The following is a 19,985-nucleotide window of genomic DNA, read 5'->3' as shown; positions in this document are numbered from 1 at the left end:
TTGCCCACATCCAAGTCTACACCAATACATCTGAATATGTGTCAACACACACGGCTATGCTAACACATCTCAATATATGTCAGCACACACTACGAACCCCTTGCAAACATGGATGACGCCACGATACCCACTGACATAGCGAGGAGCGCAAAGGCGTGTAAGAAGGTTTTCGACGCGCCGTCAGGGCATACATGGATGCGGTCGGCACAAGTCGACTTTAACCTGTGGTGTTCCACTATCAAAGCCACGTCAGAGGACAAGTCGGGGATGGGTCACAGATTGAGGAACTATCCAGACGCACGAGAGTCCATTTGCAATCTTCTCGATGCTTTGAAAACCTCTGTTGAAGGCGCACTGGCTATCTATGGTGAGCTTCTGGACTCCAACAATAGCTCTGTAGCTAACTGTGAGGCTCGAAGCGAAAGAGCTTGAAGATGGCAACTCAGAAGACTTGGCAGATGATATTCCTGAGTTGGAAGAGGACGATGACCCCGCTTGGGAGGGAGAGTTGGAAGACTCGGATAGCGCACAGGAATCCGACGAAGTACAGTCTTCCTCGACAAGATCAGACTCACCAGCCAATGCGCTCATTAACTCTGAGAATCATGAAGATGAGAGTCGCAAAGATGACCGTCGTGAAGGCGAGAGTAATGAAAACGACGATGCCTTGAGCAACTCCGGCTCAACCTCGACCAATGACTCGGCCCTTGGAGAATACATCTCATATGTCAGAACTATTCTAGACCAACTGACAAGAATATCTCTCACAATCCGGAGAGCCGGCGCCAAATACCGCTTTGAAAGGGCGGACCAGGCCCTGAAGGAGACGGAAGAAGTCCAAGCGTTCCGTCGGCATCTCACAACCATCATCAACTCTGGTTTTCCCGACAATGGCGCACAGGGTTTGTCGGCCATAGAAAAGATGAAACGAGTCTATGATGACAGCAAATTTAGCCCCGTCCAGCGGAAACTCATACGAGCAAATGTTCTCCGAAAACATCGTATTGAATATTTCACCAAAGCACGAGCCACCAGGAACCTCGCTCCAGTGGAAGGACCCCAGGAAGTCAAGATGCAAAAGCCAGACAAGGCTCCAGCTGCGGTGGATCAAGCTCCTCCTACAAGCATTGTATCCTCTAAAGCAAAAGAAAGACAAAGTCGACCAGTCACCCAAATTGCTCCTGAAGTGCATGAGGCACCAGTCGAAAAGACCCGCTCAATCTACACTGCCGCAGTAACGGCTACCGATGTTGGCCCGAATTTTGATGCTGCGGATCTATCTGCGGAAAAGACGCCATCAAGGGTATCTGGGATAACAAAGATCGGAGAATCACAGGCTTATCCAGGTTGTCCAAAGCCCCAGCCAAACGGCACACTGATCTGTCCGTACTGCGGTGATAAACTGCCGGAATCGTATGCGAAGAATGAGCAAAGTTGGAAGTAAGTATCAGAGGCTAGTTGGCATCCATACAGGTACCTGTAACGACAAGACATTGCTTTCAAGGTCTTGTCGTTCAGTCTTGGCAATCTCTCTTTTACTGATACATCCCAGGGCACACGTCGCTCAAGACATTCTACCCTACTCATGCATTATGGAAGAGTGCAGCAACGACAATGATATGTACCTCAAGGCAGATCAGCTACTTGCGCATATGAAAGCAAAGCATTCCTCAACTAAATGGACTTGCACTCCCTGCTCAACTGACACTAAGCTGACCGCTGAGTCTGATAAGATCGGTCAGCCCGATTCCCAAGTTCTGGTATTCTTTGACAGTGCCGAAAGCTGGCTGGCCCACACAGAAAGAGAGCACGGCAGCCTTGAACCAGCACCTCAGCGGGATATCCTCGCGGAACTCAGCAAGCGACAGCTCATTGGCCCACTAGAGTGTCCGCTGTGTAAAACCGAGCCCACGGAGCTGAGGTCAGGAATTGACGAGCACATTTTGAAGCACTTACACGAATTCGCGCTTCGAGCGCTTCCTGGAGACGCTGCCCCAGCGAATGAGAAAGACAGCACTTCGTTTCAGGCATCGAGTAGCGCCAGTCTACTGTCGTATACGAAAGACGGTTGGACTGTCCATGTCAGTACTCCAGATGATGCCGTTATCCCCAAAGAAATAGTGAGGAAGATACTCTTTGGCAACCTCGAATTGAAATTCCAAGAACTTGAACCGAGGTTCAAGCAGAAAGCCCGAAGAAATCTAGCAAAATGTCGAGATATTGTGGAATTGGGATTTCGTTCCTACCAAATTGACTACATACCCCAAACGTATAATCCTCCGCTCGTCAATCTACAGGAGGCCTGCCACACCGTCAACTCCAGAACCACACTTGAGATGGAGCAGAATATTTTAAGTGCTGCAATGCAGCGGGTTTTGGACTTGGATATCCGCGAAATACAAGAATACTCGTTTTTTCTCCTTCGCCTCAAAAGTAAGTCTAAGTTTCACCCATTCGTTATACACCAAGCCAACTGTATGGTTAGGTACAGTGGGAGGTCAGAAGTATTTGAACAAGGACGGGTATCGCATATCGCTTTGTGTGCTGAGGCATATTGAGCTGTGTTAGTGTATGCTTGGATATGTTCAAATACCTTTGACCACAGACTGTAAATGGAGCTTGGCTAAATAAAGCTTAGAAACGGCCAAGTATCTCATGGATTTGCCACTTCCGTCTCCCGGCCCAGACCGAGTCGAAATTGAAGACATTGCGGAAATGATAGACACTGGCTTGACCAAGGACACCGACCTGACCAGGCACTCGAATAAGTACAAAAACAGCCCTATGCCTCTCGGCGAAAAGTTCAGGAAGCCGACAAGGGATGACGTGGCACTTGTTAGACAATTGAGTCTCCTGCCAAATATCATCCTTACTGGGCCTGATCCTAGCAAGAACACTACAGCTACAATAGCGCTAGTCAATGACTTGAAAGAGCGGGTAGAAGACTGGTCAATTTTCTGGGTTGATGCTCGAAGCATAGCTTCCATCGAAAAGTCATATCTGCAAATTCTGGAAACACTCATCGAAGTGAAACCAGGAGGAGAATATGACATGCCTAGATGTGGTATCAAAGCACTTATGCACTACCTCTCTTGGATGCACGAAGGGCTTTGGATCATGGTCTTTGACAGATTAGAGGCCCATGGGGCAATATATCTCCGGATGGAGAACATGCTCCCTCGTTCCTGTGCTGGAGCAATTATAATATCCACGACTGACCCTACATCCGCGCAGTTGCTTGGCATCGCAGAAGTCATTCAACTTCCCGGAACAGACTCCTCATTCGATAGGAATAGGGACAAATATGTCGACCTCAGAGCACATCTCTCCGCCGTACTCGTGTCAAAGCCTACTGCAGGCCCCATAGATATCGACAAGGACACGAGAAGCTTTGACTACTTCGCCAAACTAAAACTTGACCCGATCCAGGAGCGTTTAGTGGAGGCCAATTTGCGACGCCGGCACAGATTTATGGAAGCTCAGCAGCTCTCTGGCGGGCTGAAGCGCCCTTCCACCAAGGCTTCCAATACCACAATCCCACAGCAGCCTGTCCCAATGGCAACAATCCACACAGACCAAGAAGCTCGCCCGATAGAAGACATTGCTTCCAAATTGAGGGAATACAGGCCCTCGATTGAAAGCCTAACTGTATCCACGATATACGCGCCGTCGGCGTCCGGTCTAGACTTGAAACAAGAAGGATTTCCAACAACAATTCGGGCCAGGCCAACAATTGAATACCCCAGAGTGCATGCTCCACGGAGCCCAGATCAGAATCTGGTCAAATGCCCCTGTTGCTGTCAAGCTCTTCCGGTCACTGAACTGGCCAGGAGTCGTTGGAGGTAAGAAAATCCTTCACTATTTGATCAGGATGCTGATGAAACTAGAAAGCATTTGGCAAACGACCTACGTCCTTACACCTGTGTTGTTAACAACTGTCCTACGCCGTATGATCTCTTTGCAACGAAAAAGGAGTGGAAGGATCATGTTATGAACGACCATCTATGTCAATGGCAATGCCCTGACTGCGACGGAGACACTCCTATGTTCGAGTCTCGTCTTGACATCAAAAGTCATTTGTTGTCCAAGCACGCAGAAAGGGATCTTGGTCTTTGGGGGAAATTGTTTTCAACTGCCGAACTCTTGGAGCTCAAACACCCATATGCTAGATCCGGCGATGTCGATAAATTGTTTTCAGATGTCGAAATCGACGTGCCGTGGATTACAACATGTCCCATATGCGACGCCAAAGGGTCTCAGGATTCATTGGACTTGGAGGAACATGTTTTGGAGCATGTCCATGACTTTTCTCTCCGCTCCCTTCCTTGGCCTATGGACCAACCTATCAGCCTAGACAAACCCGTCGGAACATTCGATACTGTCAATGAACGGAATTCCCATATTGCCGAATGGGCTGAAAGTGTGGCTCCAACCCTCAAGGAGGGCCCCGATGGAGGCCACATCATCTACGATTTTGAGGGCTACGAGGTCGAGGTGGAAGTTTCGCCGGTAGAAGGCTCGATCGTGAAGCGCAACCCACACGAACCGTCGCTGCAGCTCTGCAGCTTTGACCTGAATCCACCAGCCGCTGACAAGAATGAGTCGACATTGATGGCTCGGGCGGAGGAGGATTATTTTTCCCAAAATGTTTATTTCGTGGATGGATCCAGCGCGGGTCAGTTCGATTCCGAACGCTCTCTCTCGTCCTGGGCCACCGAAGGTTCCATCCACTCTGCCGGGGAAGTTGGCCAAATCGTATCAAGAGTTGAAGACACGAGCTTGTCAGATGGTAGGTAGGTACCATCTTATTTTCTGAAAGGGTTCGGGAGTGTGATCTCGCAGTTGTCGACATCTCTGTTTGGGTATCTTGAGCATCGGCTTGTGCATGTTCTGGGGGGTTCACGATGGTATTGGCCAGTGTCCGGGCGGAGTGTTTGACAGTTTTCCGTACACTACGCCCGAATTTGCCATCATTTGGGATTGTATCAAGCAACTTGCTGGACTGGTATCTCATTGTAGTGCTCCCATGTTCTCTAACGTGAATATCATGTCCATCGGGTCCTATCCATTGTCATGAGTCGCAGACGCGGGAATGTGGAACAACTGACGGCAACCCTCGGTTCGATTAGACGGTAACAAGACCCATATTCAACTCAGTCTCTAGATGATCAATAGCCGACAAGCGCTAGCATGTCTCCAGAACTGTCATCACGGTCGATGTTGTATTGCCATCTCCTGTCGTTGAGTGGTAAACCTTTTTCGCCATTTCCGATGCCCCAACTGGTTTGACTTGGCTCAACCCTATTCTCGATGGTAATGCGTATTGCTGTTCCTGTAAACCAAATGAAAACCTGAGGTGGCTTAGACAAGCGTACTAACTGATTCAGTACCGCAAACTCGAGCTTTAGCTTCACGCTATAAATCGCACACTTTATAACTGCTTGGATGGAATAGTAGTTGACGTATTGCATTGCTAGCAATGCTACATCCATCAGTATTATCGCAACATTAATACACAGCAATTGTATCATAACTGATCGAACCTGGCTATTGTAAACCGGGCGCAGGAATCGGATCGTTGCCCATGTATATGTAGCAGAGATAATGAGCTCCTGGACTGAGAATAATGTCATCTGGATTATTCCCATGATCCTGTAGCCGCTTATAAATCTATCGGGCTGCGGCGAATTAGACCCATATGCAAGAATAGTAGTTGGTATTTGCAAGGTAACTGCGTTCCAAATGATCATAACAAGCATGGCTGGGATGCTCCGATGCTCAGGCACAATGATATTCAGGCGTGAATATACAACTAGAGACTGCCCGGTCACCATGAGACACCAGCCCACGGTAATTAAAGTACACGTAATCACGTATTGAGTCACAAGACTGTACAATTTGAGAATGAAAGCGAGTGAATACAGAAGGATGCCTTGCGTGGATAAGAGCATTGACCAGAAGTAGAGACCCTTCTTTCTCTTAAACCACATGTATATGGCGATGTTGAGTTTGACAACATTGTACCAAGCGATGACTGTGAATGCCGCTATGGTCATGTGCGTCGCGAGATTCGTTATCAAAGTTGTGTTGGTTACTCCCTCGGCAGCTCGGATGTCGTACGTCATGATGAATGCCAAGTCGTTTCTGGCGACGATGGGCGTAGAGCTGCAAATAGTTGTCCGTGGGATACACCGAACGCAAGCGCAAGTGTTGCCACCTTGTGTTTCAACGACTAGCTGTTGCAAGAGTTCGGGAGGTGAACTAAGGACGCCAAGTGAGTTTTGTGGTGTAAAATCGGCTGTAATATGCAGTTCTGGCCTAGACTCTCGAACAACCAAGTCGACCAGGTTATATTGCTGCATATCCGGCTGAAACTGGAAAGTGAAAAGGCCAGGTCCTAATAAATCCAGAAAACACTAACGAACTACTGGTATCTGGCCACATTGAGAAGTCTTACGGATGCTAGAGCCGGTTGTCCATCCTGGCAATGAAGATGCGCCGCGCTTCGGAGATAATGCATGGCGGTGGAACTATTGAGTGGCAAGCCCGTTCGGCCAACTTTCTTCCACCGGCAGATATAGGTCTGGACAACCAGTTCGATTGGTTCCTGTCAGCCAAGGGGGAATCGGCATACCCTTTTAAGGCGATGACACCCAAGCTGTGCGCCACGAAGATGATATCAGGTGTTCCGTTCTGGGCCATAAATCATGTTACTACGAGGAGAGTAAAGACCAATCGTCCTCTCTACGCAGCGGAGCATCAACAACGAGGTATACCATCTCTTTTCGGCGTGCCACGAGCAACTACTCTGAGAGGTTGACTCGCATGGTCTACCGCACGAGTTCTGGTTACGCTGCCAAAGCCATCGGCGTGATATCCGATGGTAAATTCAACCTCGTAAAGCCGGGGGGGCCTTAACTCCTGGGTCTTTTGACCGAAGCCAAGCTGCGTTGAGCCGCAAGTTTAAAGGCAGCCTGAGACTGGGAATCACTCTTGCCCTCAATAAGCACAGCGACACGGATTTTGGGAATCATGCAAATCTCTTGGCTCTTGTTGTAAACGAGATCACCCGCTAACGCCTGCTTTTACAATATGATGTTCGTAGGTCAACTCCCTTTCGTGAGCACATCTTATGCTCGCTATACTTATCTCGTTCACAAAGCGAAGCGCAGTCGATTCTTCAACAAGTTACATGCAATTTGACCAAGTTCAATTACCACTATCTCACTGAAAGTCTTGTCTTGCGTCTAAGTGCGTTTCAAAGTAGCTACAAAAGATCATCAGATGCCGTATTCCGATGAGCACTACTCTTACAGCTTCTATACCCTCAATATATAAAGTAAAGTAAACACAAGGCAGAGTAAGAAAATACTCCCACACCACCATTAATGCCCAGTGCGACCAAAGAATAAGCGGATAAGTGTTGCTCACGACAGTCTTTCATGCGGTTTCGGAATGAAGTAGTCCTCAACAAAGACCTCAGATACGGTACACTGGCCCCCACGAACAGGCTGGACCGAACGTTGCTGAAACTTGATGGAACGGTAACTGATGGCAAATATCTTGTCGCCTTGATGTATCGCCTTTGGAGTCTCGGAAAGGGCTGCTTCATTCGAATTGGTGCCAGATTCGGCAGCAGTTTTATATTCCCTCATCCTACCAGCATGGAGATCAGTAGCGACCAATATTCCAACTACCATGCATAATTCTTCTTTGCCAATTCGTTTAGCGCCCTCAAATATTTCCTGCCTCATTAAAGGATCATGGAGAATCCGGGACAGAACTTGTTCGTGGTTGCGAAGCTGCTGCCGCACCACGCTAGTGGATCTGGTCTCAACCACTCGATTTTGAGTTTCCCCAAGGCTAAGAGTTTGCTGTAAAACTTCAAAGGCGAACTTGCTGGTAGACTTGGTTCGTTTGGTAGTCTGGCTGTCCGATTGTACTAATTCGTATCGGTCGCCTCCCACTAGTTTGAATAGGGGAGTGTTATTCTTTGGCACATACGCCAAAAGAGGGTCAGCTGGGTCTGCGACAATGGTACCGAGAGTAATGCTTCCAGCCGGAATAGGCAGCGAGAGCAGTAGAAAAGGAACAGCTGCATGGATCAAGTCCAAGCTTCGCACATACTCCGAATCATCTTGGACTGTCGGTTGGGCTGATACTGGTGCCGATCGACGATTGTTAATGGAGTGAAGAGTGAGCATTGGCAGTGAGGCACCGTCAAGTTGTTCTGTCGTTAATCTTGCGGCTGATTCTTCCTCTTGACTAATTTTCGAGCTCAACTCTTCCACCTGCTCATCAGATGCCACTGTTGCTTCCGAGGCCGCTTCTGTCTGCGGAGCAGCTTCTTCATCTGGTGATACAACGTTGTGAAGCGATGCGGCAGTCTCAACTGCATCTTCCGTTAGAATAGAGTAGGCTGCTAATGAAGAGACTTCTGACCCACGTGGCTGTAATATATCCAAGATGAAGCTCTGTGCCGACTCTCTTGCTATGTTAATGAGGCTCCGCCCGTCATGGGAATTAGGATCAGGGAGCAGCCCTAGCTTGAGAAGATTTTGCAGAATTTCGACACCGCCCGTTTTGGCTGCTCTCCAGGCTTTTGCAAGCGGATCTGCTCCCGGGGCTAACACAAGTTGCACAATGTCCTCCTGGTCGTGGGCGACTGCAAAGTGCTCAAACTTTTCGTTGTTGATGGATATTTCTGGCTTAGCCCTAGCTTGCAATAAAATTTTCACCCCTTCGGCATTGCCCATCTTAATGACTATATCAAGTGCCTTCTGACCGTGTCGATCATGTCTGTGTGGTTTTGCTCCATTCAATAACAGAAACTGAAGCATTCTGTTCTGACCTTCTCGCGCGGCAACGTGCTGTGCCGAGTCCCCATCCTCGTCTGGATTATCAACGTCTGACCCATAATCTATTAAAAGTCTCACTGTGTCCTCGAACCCGGTCTTGGTTGCTCTCAGAAGATATTCGTACTGGATATCCTCACCTTCAGACAGAACACGATCGACAATTTCCGTCTTGCCCTCGTCCAACGCAGCCCGAAAAGCATCGGTCCTTAGATGACTGGAGGATTCAGAAGTATACATTGAGAGGAGCATGCCGAATGCGCTGGCATTCCCATTTTTTGCCGCGTATTCGAGTGGGCTTTTGCCTAATTTATCGACTTTCAACCCATCGGAGGAATGTGGACAGGACTTTGAGTTCCCAGAGTTGAACGCGATCAAGCAGCGCATAGTCTCTGGATTTCCGCTCATCGCCGCATGGTGCCACACCGTCCTTCCGTAGAAATCTTGCCGGCATTGTGATTCCTTTGTTAAAAGGAGTGTGACGCAGTCGATGAAGCCATTGGCAGCAGCCAGATGGAGGGGAGGTCTCTCCCACTCATCCACTTCGTTTGTCGCTTCTGTTTCAACGAGCGGTGGGTGAATAGCCCAGTCTAGTCCAAAATGCGAGACAAGATGCAGCCATGAAGATTTGATCAGTCCATGAAACGCCACTGCTTCCGTATGGGCGGACCTGGAAACAATATGGCATAGGATTCTTACTCTCGACAAATCGTTTAACAAAACTGAACACAATTCTTCCAGCATCTCGGTCTCATGGTCTGCATTATTACTTTTCATCGCGCTGCATACGTGGCGACCCCAGAAGCTAGCAGCATACAGTAAAAACGGGTGGTTCCTAGTTTGGTGATCAACAGACTCCTAAGTTGTTGCTTGGCCAACATTGCACTCAATCAGATAACGCATACATTGGGCTGCGACAAAAGACTCATCCCATATAGCGTCACGTGTAGATTCGAGAAATTCTTTGACGGAGGAGTGCGTAAAAGCTATAGTTTCCCCGGCCTGTACCAGTGTCATGCATGCTTCCATGATGAGGGGAGCAGTGATGTCTGAAGTGACTGGATCCAAGAACCTGAGGACCTCGAGAAGTTCGGCCATTTCAAGCGGTCTCTGAGAGTAGAATAACCAGGTAATAGTGAGTTTTGCTAATTCTGCGAGGCGAGGTTTCTGTATTTTTATCTGGGTTAGGCTATCTTGGTAAGCCGCCTGTAGGTTTTGTGGAAGCTGCTCTAATTGGTCTTCTATTTGTCTCCTGCTGGTTTTCTGCAGGATAGCGTCAATTTGTAAGACAACAGGTAAGAATCTGCCGAGTATGTCAGACCGATGTATTTCGTTCGCTTTAAAGGGTAGATGGTGGAAATACATACATGCCAAGCCGCTCGCTGCCATCCACAAGAGCAGATATAACCTTGTCCAGTAAGTCCTGATGGCTAACCAGTATACGTGAACGTCGCAACTTGACAGTGCAGTAATGTTCAACGTCTTCTTTTGGAGTGAAAATTTCAAGCTTTGGACTAGAGTCCAAGATGTTGAACGTCTGGTCAGGTCTAGAGAACGCAAGTAGTCGGATTGGCGAGTCTTTTATCGACGTCAGGAGACGCAGCAAATCCTGCTTAACGTCGGCCTCGTATTCATCCAAGGCGTCAAGAACGATATAAGTAGTTGCAAATCGTCTTGTAACGGCCATAAGCGCAGACATGACGGTCGTGAACGAAACATGCTCGCATTTTGCAGCGTGGCCTTCAAGCTCAGTCAATTCATCAACTGGTGACAAGGATTGCAAATGAAGTTGATGCAGTAGCGACAATACAACTTTGGGTATTGGGCTAGGCTTCCTATAGCTAAAATAAAAGTAAGCCAGACCCGTGTTCGAGGACCTTCTCCTTTGCTGCCATCTTCGTACTCGGTCAATTGCCAAGGCCCTAAATGGTATCAACACGATTAGCAAGAGTACATAAATCTGTGGCTTGAGGGGCACATAGTGGCTAACGTTAAAAGGGTCTTTCCTGAGCCAGGCTTTCCCGGGCAAAAGAGAATGTTGCTTGCACTTGCTCCCACGAGCCATCTACGGAAAGTTGCATGTGCAATGAACCATATCCCAGTGTTTTCCAAGCGAGTTTGGCGGGCCGATTGATGAGTTTCGATATACTCTGCACAGTTCTGCCACAATGTCCCTGTCGGATCTACCGTATGTTTCGGGGGCCAGCGTCTCTGACGAGAGGCAGACGGACCTTTCAATACTAGATTCAGTCAGCGCTGTCGTCTGGAAGAGGGGACATTTGCCGCAACTCACTTACCTCTCAACCTCACAAGATAAGAATGGAGGGTATGCACGTGGGCAAGACCTGCGGAAGGTGTGAACGGAAGTTTGGTAGGCCGTGATAGCCCCGGAGTACCAAATGAGTTCCATGGCAGATCATAACGTTGAAAGCGGAACACCTGAGAAGAGTCTGACGCTAGCAGCTCGGATCCCAAAGAGACGAGGGCGTCTTTTATGTCATGAAGGCAAATAAGCAAATCCTTGGAGACAATAATCGGCTGCGTCAAGGATAAAGCCGTTAATTCAAGAGATTGTAGGACGTTTCGAAGCTGTGAAAGTTCATAGATTAGACGCTCAGCCAACAACGGGCTTGAGTAATCCCACTGCCCGTAGAGGGACCCGGTAATCTGAACTGTAACGCCTAACAAGCTGGCGGCAGCGGAAGCGAACGACACGGGATCCATGGCGTGGGTGAACGACAGAGACGATTAGCGGGATTGGCGAAACGAAGTGGCCATGGTGAAGGTTCTCGTGCGCGAGTCGGAAGTAGAATGTCTAGTGACTTTAGCCAGATCGACCGAATTCAGGGCAACCCTTGGATATCATCAGGGCAGCCTGAATGTTAAATAATGCATCCAAGAACCGTGACATGGCCAAGTTCCTTTGGTCTATGCTGTGTCTCGAGGAAAATGAGAACTGGACTGAAGGAGTTGGATGTCTTGCAGCTGCCACCTGTTGCACACGTGACTATTTCAGTCGTTTCGACGTTGCACTACTCAAATCTTCCATGCTGGTATTGGAGAAGATATATTGAACTACGCTGTGCATAGTGAACGTTGCTTGGATGACCCTAATAATCAGAGAATGTCAGGTCAACTGGTGGCTCATGTGTGTCTGAGTCTTGTTACAGCTAAATTTGGTGGCTTTGTTACCAACTACAAGTCCAACTCCACCAGAATGGACCAGACTTATTCTTAGCCTCTTTCAATCTCTCCCCCAGCCATCAGCCAATTTGATGTCATCGCTTTCGACCATACCGGCGACTGTTGGTGCACACAACATCCGCACAATGGAGACAGATGGCAAACTCTCCTCACGAACGGCTTGCTTGGCATGTCGCCGACAAAAGCGCAAGTGCTCTCGGCAACTCCCATCCTGCGAACTCTGTCAGAGGAACCGCCGACTCTGTGAATACTCAGATGACAGTCTCTGGGTCTCCTCTGATGCGGAAGCACTGAGCAGCGTGAGTTCATGTCGTCAATTGCCGACCCCTGGTTGTCAATGTCCATTCATGGAGGACGCTAATCGGCGATGCTGTAGGCGTCAACATTAGCACAGAGCACGCAAGCTCAACCATCGGCTTCTCTTCTATTCTTCCTGGATTCCGACGAGTTCACCTCACGCCGTTCAATAGTTGAGCCAAATGTGGCAGCGCCGCCTCCAGAACTGCTCAAGTTTGCACAGCATGAGGGAGGACGTTTCTTGCAATATGTCGAGCATTATTTCCAGTCCACCCATACAATGCTTCCCATTGGTGATTCTCCCTTCCCAACTACGCGATCTGTACTTCCAGGGGCTAATATTTCCTACTTCTAAATGGTTGTAGTTTCCAAGAGAAGGTTTAGGCAGCGCATGACAGAGACCAACCCCAGCTCGGATACACTCACGCTGGCGTTCTGCATGCACATGGTAAGCCAGCAGACCATAAACGTAGACATGTACGACAAGGCAAAGGGATTTCTCAGCATGTTGGAACGAGGAGGAACTATATCTATCCAGCTCCTGCAGGCAACTATCCTTGCGGCGCTCTACGAAATAAGTCATGCCATCTATCCTGCTGCATTCCTGACGGTTGGTCATTGTGCTCGGCTCGGCCAAGCCATCGGGCTTCATGATAGGCGAAACTCTCTCCAAATGTGGCCCGTCGTCCGTTAGTATGTCCCGGTGTTTATTATTCGTGCGTGGTATTGATGTATGATTAGAGTCTTGGACCGAGCTGGAAGAGTTGCGGCGAACCTGGTGGGCAGTGATTGTGCTGGACCGGTAAACATTGCTCCGGACTGTGTTCCATTGTGATTGTGCTAACATGCATATTCACCTTCATTCAGCTTCGTTGGATTGGGTATCCAAAATCGGCCTTTTGCCTGTGAAGATGCCAAACCGGAAGACATGCTTCCCATGGATGACCAGTTCTGGGATCAAGGAGTAGGTCTACCTCATAAGCCTCTCGCAAACAAAGAAACCCAACAGTAACTCAACAAATCTCTAACTAGGAACAAAAAGCTATCCCATCCCTAGCAGTCTCAGCAGAAACTACCCTTCCAGCCTCTTCCTTTGCCCGAACCTGTCAGGCCGCGCATTTACTCTCACGCGTCCTCGCTCACACGAACTCCAACGCAAGTATTGCTGATCGTAGCACATACTATGGAGAAGGTCATCAATTGCACAAGGTTCTGACTGCCTTTCACGGAGTAGTCTCTCACGAGTTCGCCGCTGCACAGAACGCTCCTGAACTCGCCCCAAGATTATCAGCACTGGGCATTTGTTCAAGCGCAATGATTACTCTGTACAGTACGCACAGCTGCGCCGAGCTAGATGATACGCGAGGCGTCGGTATACCAGAACAGCTTCAATTACAGCAGATTTCACTCGACGGATTGCATCAGGTAGGATCGGCGACTTGCGAGTTTGCATCAAGGCTGGCAAGTCTGCTTGAGACCAATGCAGCTGGCGCCAAGATCGGTATCTTTGCGACCGAGGCGATATATCAAGTGGCCAAGCTGTACATTTGGTATACTCGTGAGACAGGCAAAGTAGAGGAGTACTCTCCTAGGATTGCGCTCTTGCTCAAAACGCTTCGACTACTTGGACAAAAGTTACAAGTTGCTAGTAAGATTGTTTCTATCTACATGCTGTTCATATCTAACTGAAGGCAGATGCATATCAAAATATCTTGGAATCGAGTTGAAATTTGACTTCTACATGCACACCGGAGTAAACAACGAGACCGACAATCCTAAATCTGATCTAGGAGCCCTTTGCTTCCCAGTTCTCTATCGGTCCATTCCCATAGCTTTGTCGCTAGCCCCTGATTCTGCGCATACGCACTCGGCGTTCCAATCTTTGCGTATGGTACTACGTAGGCGCCTGAATCGGACGCCTTGAAATCGTTGCTGGCAATTGCAAACAACGACGACCATGCTCCTTTTTCTTTGTCCTCCAGGATGCCGATGCAGCGCATTATCGGAGTAACTGCGCGCAACACCGCGCTAGGAGCTGTTCCGGTTGCTTGTTTATTCAGATTTCTACCCGCTGTTAACTGAGGTCAATACCGCATAGAGATGTGCATGCATACGTGTCAATATGCCCAGGATGGACAGCCGCAACGCGCAGTCCAGACGAAGTCGGGCCATATCTATGATTCAACTCCTTGGTGTGTAATACGTTGGCGAGCTTGCTCTGCCCGTAGCGTGTCATTGCTCCTTCGTTCTCGAGGTCTGTATCATCAAACTTGATTCCGCCTTTAGGAGGAAACCGTTCATGTCCATCGGACGTCACATTGACAATTCGAGCGAAGCCTGGGGACTCGGCGCTGGTTGCCGTCAATATCGGCAAGAGATGGTAGGTCAGAAGCCAATGGCTCATATAATTCGTCTTCAGGTATCCGCGTCAGCAATACCCCTCGACCACTGACTCTCTACAGCTGGATCAGAAGGATTTGAACACCATACCTGAAACTGGACCTCGTACCCATTCTCCGTCTTTCCAAATGGCACACCCATGATTCCCGCATTGTTGACGAGCCCGTGCAAAGCCTCCTCTTTGCGTCGCAACTCCCTGGCAGCAGAAATGACACTTTCAAAGCTAGAAAGATCGAGCTGCAGAAAGTGAACCGTGCCGGACTTTGTTTGTGTCTTAATATCTTCAATGGCTGGCAAAGCCTTTTCTTTACTTCGGGCACCCATGTAGACTGTTGCGCCGTGTGATGCGAGACCAAGTACAGTTGCGAACCCGCTGGACTGAGGTTACTACCAGACATGTTGGGGGAATTGCTCTATGCATATCAAATTTGGGGGCTTACATGCCGGTGTTGCCACCTGTGACAAGGTACACCTTGCCGGTCAGATCTGGGATGGATTCCAATGAGAACTTGGAGGAAGGCATGATGGGTGTTTTTGGAGACGGAGCTGGTATGACAGAGAAAGCGAGCGTACAAGGTATCGAATTTACGAGACATGGAATAAGGAGACGCAGGCTGTTATTTATATTTTAGTTCGAGGACAAACTGTTTTCCAATTTGCGGCCAAATCTATATGGGTCCGACGAGTCCGTGTCTTGATGAAAGACCGGCGGCCGGGAGGTCCATTATTGTCACCCAAATCTTACTAGCGTCCGCTAGTGTCCGCTAGCGCCCGCTTTGCATGATCATTGAGGAAGGAAGGACTTCACGTTGGGCTCGACATCTTTTCAGGACCAGGACTCTAGGGATCGAACGGGCAATTCGGACTTGTCAATCTAGGTGTGTCTTAGGCATTAAGGTATTGACGATTATCATTGCAGTCACAGTGACTTGCTTCCAGAAGTCTAGGTACAGCTGGTTTTATTATCTATGTAGCATCGCCACTGCTAGACGAAATTGCCAGTTCCCCGTCCATTCATCAAGGAGCTGACGGGCTTCTGTGTCCAGAGATACATCTGCTGTGTCGGCTCCAAACAGAACTACGTTGATGAAAAACTCTGGACGCAAAACATCATCGTTTTCTAGCACCTTGGAGCGAAATTCGACAAGCTTGGACTTTGAGATGACTCGGCCAGATTCGACTAGGTAGACTAGAACCAGGCTGTAGTTGGTGTTTGGATCGACAACGAGGGCCACGTCGGACAGGAAATTCTGGGAGATTAATGTTTGTTTAGCCATGACTACCAACAAATGCCAACAAGACTCGAGTTTATTAAAAGACAAGACAGGAGTAACATTGGCAGAGATGTCTGGCATACCTCGGCATTTGACACCAGGAAATACTCAGCGTAACCCACTTGAACAGTCTGCTCTACCTGAATATTGGACGATTCTATCGTCATGGGGGGGGGGGGGGGGGGGGGCAAATTTGAGGGAAGATTCATACGCAAAATGGAACTCTCATATTGGGTTACTAAGGCGGAGGTGACTGAGACTGCTTTTGCTGAATGTTGGACCAAGAGTGGCATTGACCATTTGACATTAGGATACGGCACAAGGTGACCAGATGAATTGGCCCGGGCTACCCTTCTGTGATAATATGCTTCGCTCTATGACCTAAGACGACTTTTCTACTTGCCAAATCCGGACAATCCTCAGCTGCTGCTCACAAACACACGGACCAAGGCGTCTTACTCGTCCCCAAGCCACCATCTTCGTGGTTTTCGTCACAAGTGCACGAACAGACCTATTATTGACGTAATTTGTGTTATGTCAAAGGTACTGTATTGTTCTAATTCTCTCGTGGTACTGCCACTACCTCATGAGAATGTTCATGGTGCTTCAAACTAGCCATAGACTGCTTCCCTGGCACTCTTGCCGACGCACATGAACTCCAGCCATACATGCAGCTTCGTATGGGTAAATACGAGCATAGAGAAACTGATTTTCTATAAAATCCATCATTAGAGATGCGTCTTTCCATTGCAAAGAGTGCTAACAAGATAAATCAGAAGAGTCTTACTCTAACTCAGAGTCTTCTGATAAGTTATCCGGCTTCATGGCTAGGTTCAAGAATGGGCAAGACGCATTGGCCCGTCAGGCACTGTGAAGAACACAACCAACCCCTTGAAAGATCTTCAATTTGACCATGAGACGGTATTACCAGGTACCAGAGAATCCAATCTACGGGTTGAATGCCTCCTTCAAGCTAAGTATACTGACACAACCACATGCCACACAGCTATCAATCGCAACACCAGTAGAATCACCAACCGAGGTCATCCTCCATCATGCAGTTGTCTTCTTCTCTTGATCAAAGTCCTTGACTTTAATGTCACGCCATACAACAACAGCAACCAAGCTGAAACAGACGAGCGCAGTAGCAGAAATAAGCATGATCCTTTGAGCAGCTCCATAGGCATCCATGATAGCTATACGGGTCGGGCTGCCCCAAGGATACTCAAGCTGCTTGGACAGATTCCCGACAATAAGCATCGCCTGGTCCTTTGTCTCTGGAGGGAGGTACTCAGCAATCTTGTCGGGGAAAACACCATTCCAAATGGCCCCCGAGACGCTGGACCCAATCGCTCCTCCAATACTCGTGAACATGGCCAGCATTGCCAGAACAACAGCAACGTGCTGGTGGGAGACTGACGCCATGACAGCCATTTGTTCACAAATGACAAGCGTGCCTCCAGATAAGGCGATGAAAATCTGGCACATGACAATGTACCCAACATGAACCCCGGGCTGGCGGAACTGCACCATGAGCCCAATCCCCAGAATCATGAGCGGCACGCCAAAATAGAGAGCTAGCCATTTGAAACGGCCAGTCCATCGGATAATACCACCGACAACCAATGCCCAGAAACAACTTCCCATGTTGTAGATGCGTCCAACGTAGGTCGCTTCCGTCACCGTCAGCCCAACAACCACCTGGAGGAACGACGAAAAGAAGCCATTCCAGATATAAAAGCTGACAAAGATGATGGCGCCCAAAACACATGCGCCCATGACGGTCCTGTCAACCAGCAACTTATAGGGAATAAACTGAACTGGTGCCACGAACTTCTCATACAGGGCGAATATAACGAGAAGAACCACACCCACCACAACCATGGCAATAATCATCGGCGACCGCCACTGCTGCGCCTGGAACTGGTAAATATTGAACGGCAGCAGGAACAGCGCCATACCAGCTGCGGCTAACAGCAACCCCACGACATCAAACTGGATAAAATAATACTTTGCTGTTTCGAAAGCAGTCCGCCCGCTCGGCTGCTTCGCCGGCAAGACATCCATTTTCTTCGCCTTGAAATAGTTATAAACAAACAAGAGCAGAATCGGCGCGCAAACCACAGGCACCACAATGGAAAACGTTCCAAACGCCCATCTCCAACCCGCGCCAGTAAGAAAGCTACTCGCCGCAGGACCACTCGCCCAGGTGGTAATCAGAAACGGCGACGTTGTCATTGCGAAAAAGAAAGCCCGGTTCTTCAAATCAGATGTGTCTGCGATGAAGACCTGCAAAGTGTAGGCTATGCCGTTGAATCTGCAAACACTCTGCTCAGCTCTGACTATTTTGTAAGTGAAAAGCCGTGAACTCACCCGATCCAGTAAAAGACCTGCGCGGCCGCATACGTCTCGACATTTTGACACGCCGCCATCATGACGAGCCCTATTACCAGGAAGAAGACGACTAGAGCGAATCCTTGCGGTCGGCCCCAGATGTCGAGGATCTTGGCGAGCGGGAGCTTGAAGAGGCCGCCGATTAAGTTGGCGAAAACGTTGGTCGTTGCGGTGAGACCGTGTTGTTGGAATGAACTGGTGACGTATGCTGAGAGTGTGAATGACATGCTTGAATGCATCGAGTCCATAAAGTAGATGATCCAGATGCTGATCTGTTAATTTCCACTGATATTCACGTTGTCAATCTGGGGTACTTACAAGACATATGCGATGATGATGTGGTTCCTGCTCCATACTTGGGAGACTGCCTCCATCTTCAGCACCCCATCCTGAACTTCAATAGACGAAGCATCGTCGTTCGCCTGGGCAGTTATTCGAGTTTCGTTGTCCGTCGTTTTCTCATTACTGGGTTCCAAAGCCCCCCTCTGCACGGGGGGCTCGTCATCAGGACGGGCAAAGATCTTGGGCAAAAACATATCTACAGAGTCAAGTGTCGTGCAATTTTCGACTAGTTTCAAGCAGTGGCAGGACTATCTACTTAAGACTTTCTTCGGGCCCATGCAACACTGTCGCGTGGCACAAGGCCATACCCTCCACTTTATGAACAATTTTCTTCTTGGCCGCCAAGTTTAGTGCATGTCCTGTGCGAAAAATGCACCAGCCAACAAAGGGCTCAAGGTCGAGAATGTCTTGGCAGCGTTGTACGACCACGCTGATTTCGCCCATGCCAAGGTACACCAAGGGTCGAATGCTGGGCACTTCTTTGGCGCCGGCAATGCCGTGAAGCCTACATTCAGCTCTGAAGGATTGTATTCACCTGCAGATCTGGTGGCTTGCCCAGATTTTTAAGAACCCCCGGCCTGGGATGGGAAACAAGTCATTGGGCCAGTCGGTAGCTAGTTTACAGGAGACGTGGTTGCCAAGAAATCGCTAGTCCTTCCATATTAAGATTTTGTGTGTCCGATTTATTAACTCATGCTTTGATCGCCTGGTTGTCTTGGCTGGTGAGAAAGTTTGTGATCATCTTATCTTATCTGATGCGCTAGTTGAGCCTGCTCGTTGGTCATGTGTCACATGGACAGAATGCAGACATTTTCCACGCCGGAAACAGGCCGAAATTGGCTGTCTGTAAGACCTCAACTTTTGAAGTCGTAATGCTGGCTTTAGCTGTCGAGTTTTATTAGGCTCAATTCACGTTAGCTGTGCATCTGCCCGATAGCTCCTGAGCGCATCTCATACATCTCACAGCATAGGACCAGCAGTTCATCAAGAGGAGTACGGAGCAGTTTCTTCGACAACCGTCGATGGCTGTCCAAGAAATGGCACTGGCCATCAATAGGTCATTGCAATTGTAGCAAGGACTTGCATTGTCGGTTACCGCGGAAGCGCAGCCTTTCCCACGGCAGAGATGTGTCTTGAACTGCCGCGTCCCCTTCACCAACTGGTTGGATGATTGACACTTTCGGGCAGCCAACTACGAACTTGTTTCGAATTGGTGAAG

At 48.8% G+C, this 19,985-nt stretch overlaps 6 protein-coding genes across 6 annotated transcripts; 2 read left to right on the top strand and 4 right to left on the bottom strand.

Annotated features, from left to right (window-relative positions):
* Positions 1–108: 108 nt before the first annotated feature.
* Positions 109–4,797, top strand: VFPPC_05420 (hypothetical protein; the record flags this gene model as incomplete). Its single annotated transcript, XM_018284619.1, has 5 exons — positions 109–367; positions 420–1,440; positions 1,553–2,433; positions 2,639–3,842; positions 3,888–4,797. The coding sequence occupies 5 exons, from the start codon at positions 109–111 to the stop codon at positions 4,795–4,797; spliced, it is 4,275 nt and encodes a 1,424-aa protein (XP_018141392.1).
* A 371-nt stretch (positions 4,798–5,168) lies between these two features.
* On the bottom strand, positions 5,169–6,362 carry VFPPC_17989 (hypothetical protein; the record flags this gene model as incomplete). Its single annotated transcript, XM_022429654.1, has 1 exon — positions 5,169–6,362. One exon carries the CDS (start codon positions 6,360–6,362, stop codon positions 5,169–5,171), a length of 1,194 nt encoding a protein of 397 aa, XP_022285292.1.
* A 1,065-nt stretch (positions 6,363–7,427) lies between these two features.
* VFPPC_05419 (ankyrin repeats (3 copies) domain-containing protein) lies at positions 7,428–11,579 on the bottom strand (the record flags this gene model as incomplete). The annotated part of the gene is made up of 5 exons (XM_022428456.1): positions 7,428–9,445; positions 9,761–10,158; positions 10,223–10,777; positions 10,846–11,095; positions 11,153–11,579. The coding sequence occupies 5 exons, from the start codon at positions 11,577–11,579 to the stop codon at positions 7,428–7,430; spliced, it is 3,648 nt and encodes a 1,215-aa protein (XP_022284252.1).
* Positions 11,580–12,184: 605 nt separating this feature from the next.
* VFPPC_05417 (fungal specific transcription factor) lies at positions 12,185–14,045 on the top strand (the record flags this gene model as incomplete). Its single annotated transcript, XM_018284617.1, has 6 exons — positions 12,185–12,358; positions 12,436–12,649; positions 12,722–13,045; positions 13,098–13,158; positions 13,224–13,320; positions 13,389–14,045. The coding sequence occupies 6 exons, from the start codon at positions 12,185–12,187 to the stop codon at positions 14,043–14,045; spliced, it is 1,527 nt and encodes a 508-aa protein (XP_018141389.1).
* Positions 14,046–14,131: 86 nt separating this feature from the next.
* On the bottom strand, positions 14,132–15,279 carry VFPPC_05416 (short chain dehydrogenase protein; the record flags this gene model as incomplete). Its single annotated transcript, XM_018284616.1, has 4 exons — positions 14,132–14,420; positions 14,471–14,769; positions 14,847–15,129; positions 15,197–15,279. The coding sequence occupies 4 exons, from the start codon at positions 15,277–15,279 to the stop codon at positions 14,132–14,134; spliced, it is 954 nt and encodes a 317-aa protein (XP_018141388.1).
* Positions 15,280–17,083: 1,804 nt separating this feature from the next.
* On the bottom strand, positions 17,084–18,960 carry VFPPC_05415 (siderophore iron transporter; the record flags this gene model as incomplete). Its single annotated transcript, XM_018284615.1, has 3 exons — positions 17,084–18,347; positions 18,404–18,691; positions 18,743–18,960. The coding sequence occupies 3 exons, from the start codon at positions 18,958–18,960 to the stop codon at positions 17,084–17,086; spliced, it is 1,770 nt and encodes a 589-aa protein (XP_018141387.1).
* Positions 18,961–19,985: the final 1,025 nt, after the last annotated feature.

The sequence above is a fragment of the Pochonia chlamydosporia genome, chromosome 5 (genome assembly GCF_001653235.2).
Source record: "Pochonia chlamydosporia 170 chromosome 5, whole genome shotgun sequence".
Classification (NCBI taxonomy): domain Eukaryota; kingdom Fungi; phylum Ascomycota; class Sordariomycetes; order Hypocreales; family Clavicipitaceae; genus Pochonia; species Pochonia chlamydosporia.
Note: the sequence above shows the minus strand (reverse complement) of the source record. Positions and strands in the feature narration are given on the sequence as shown.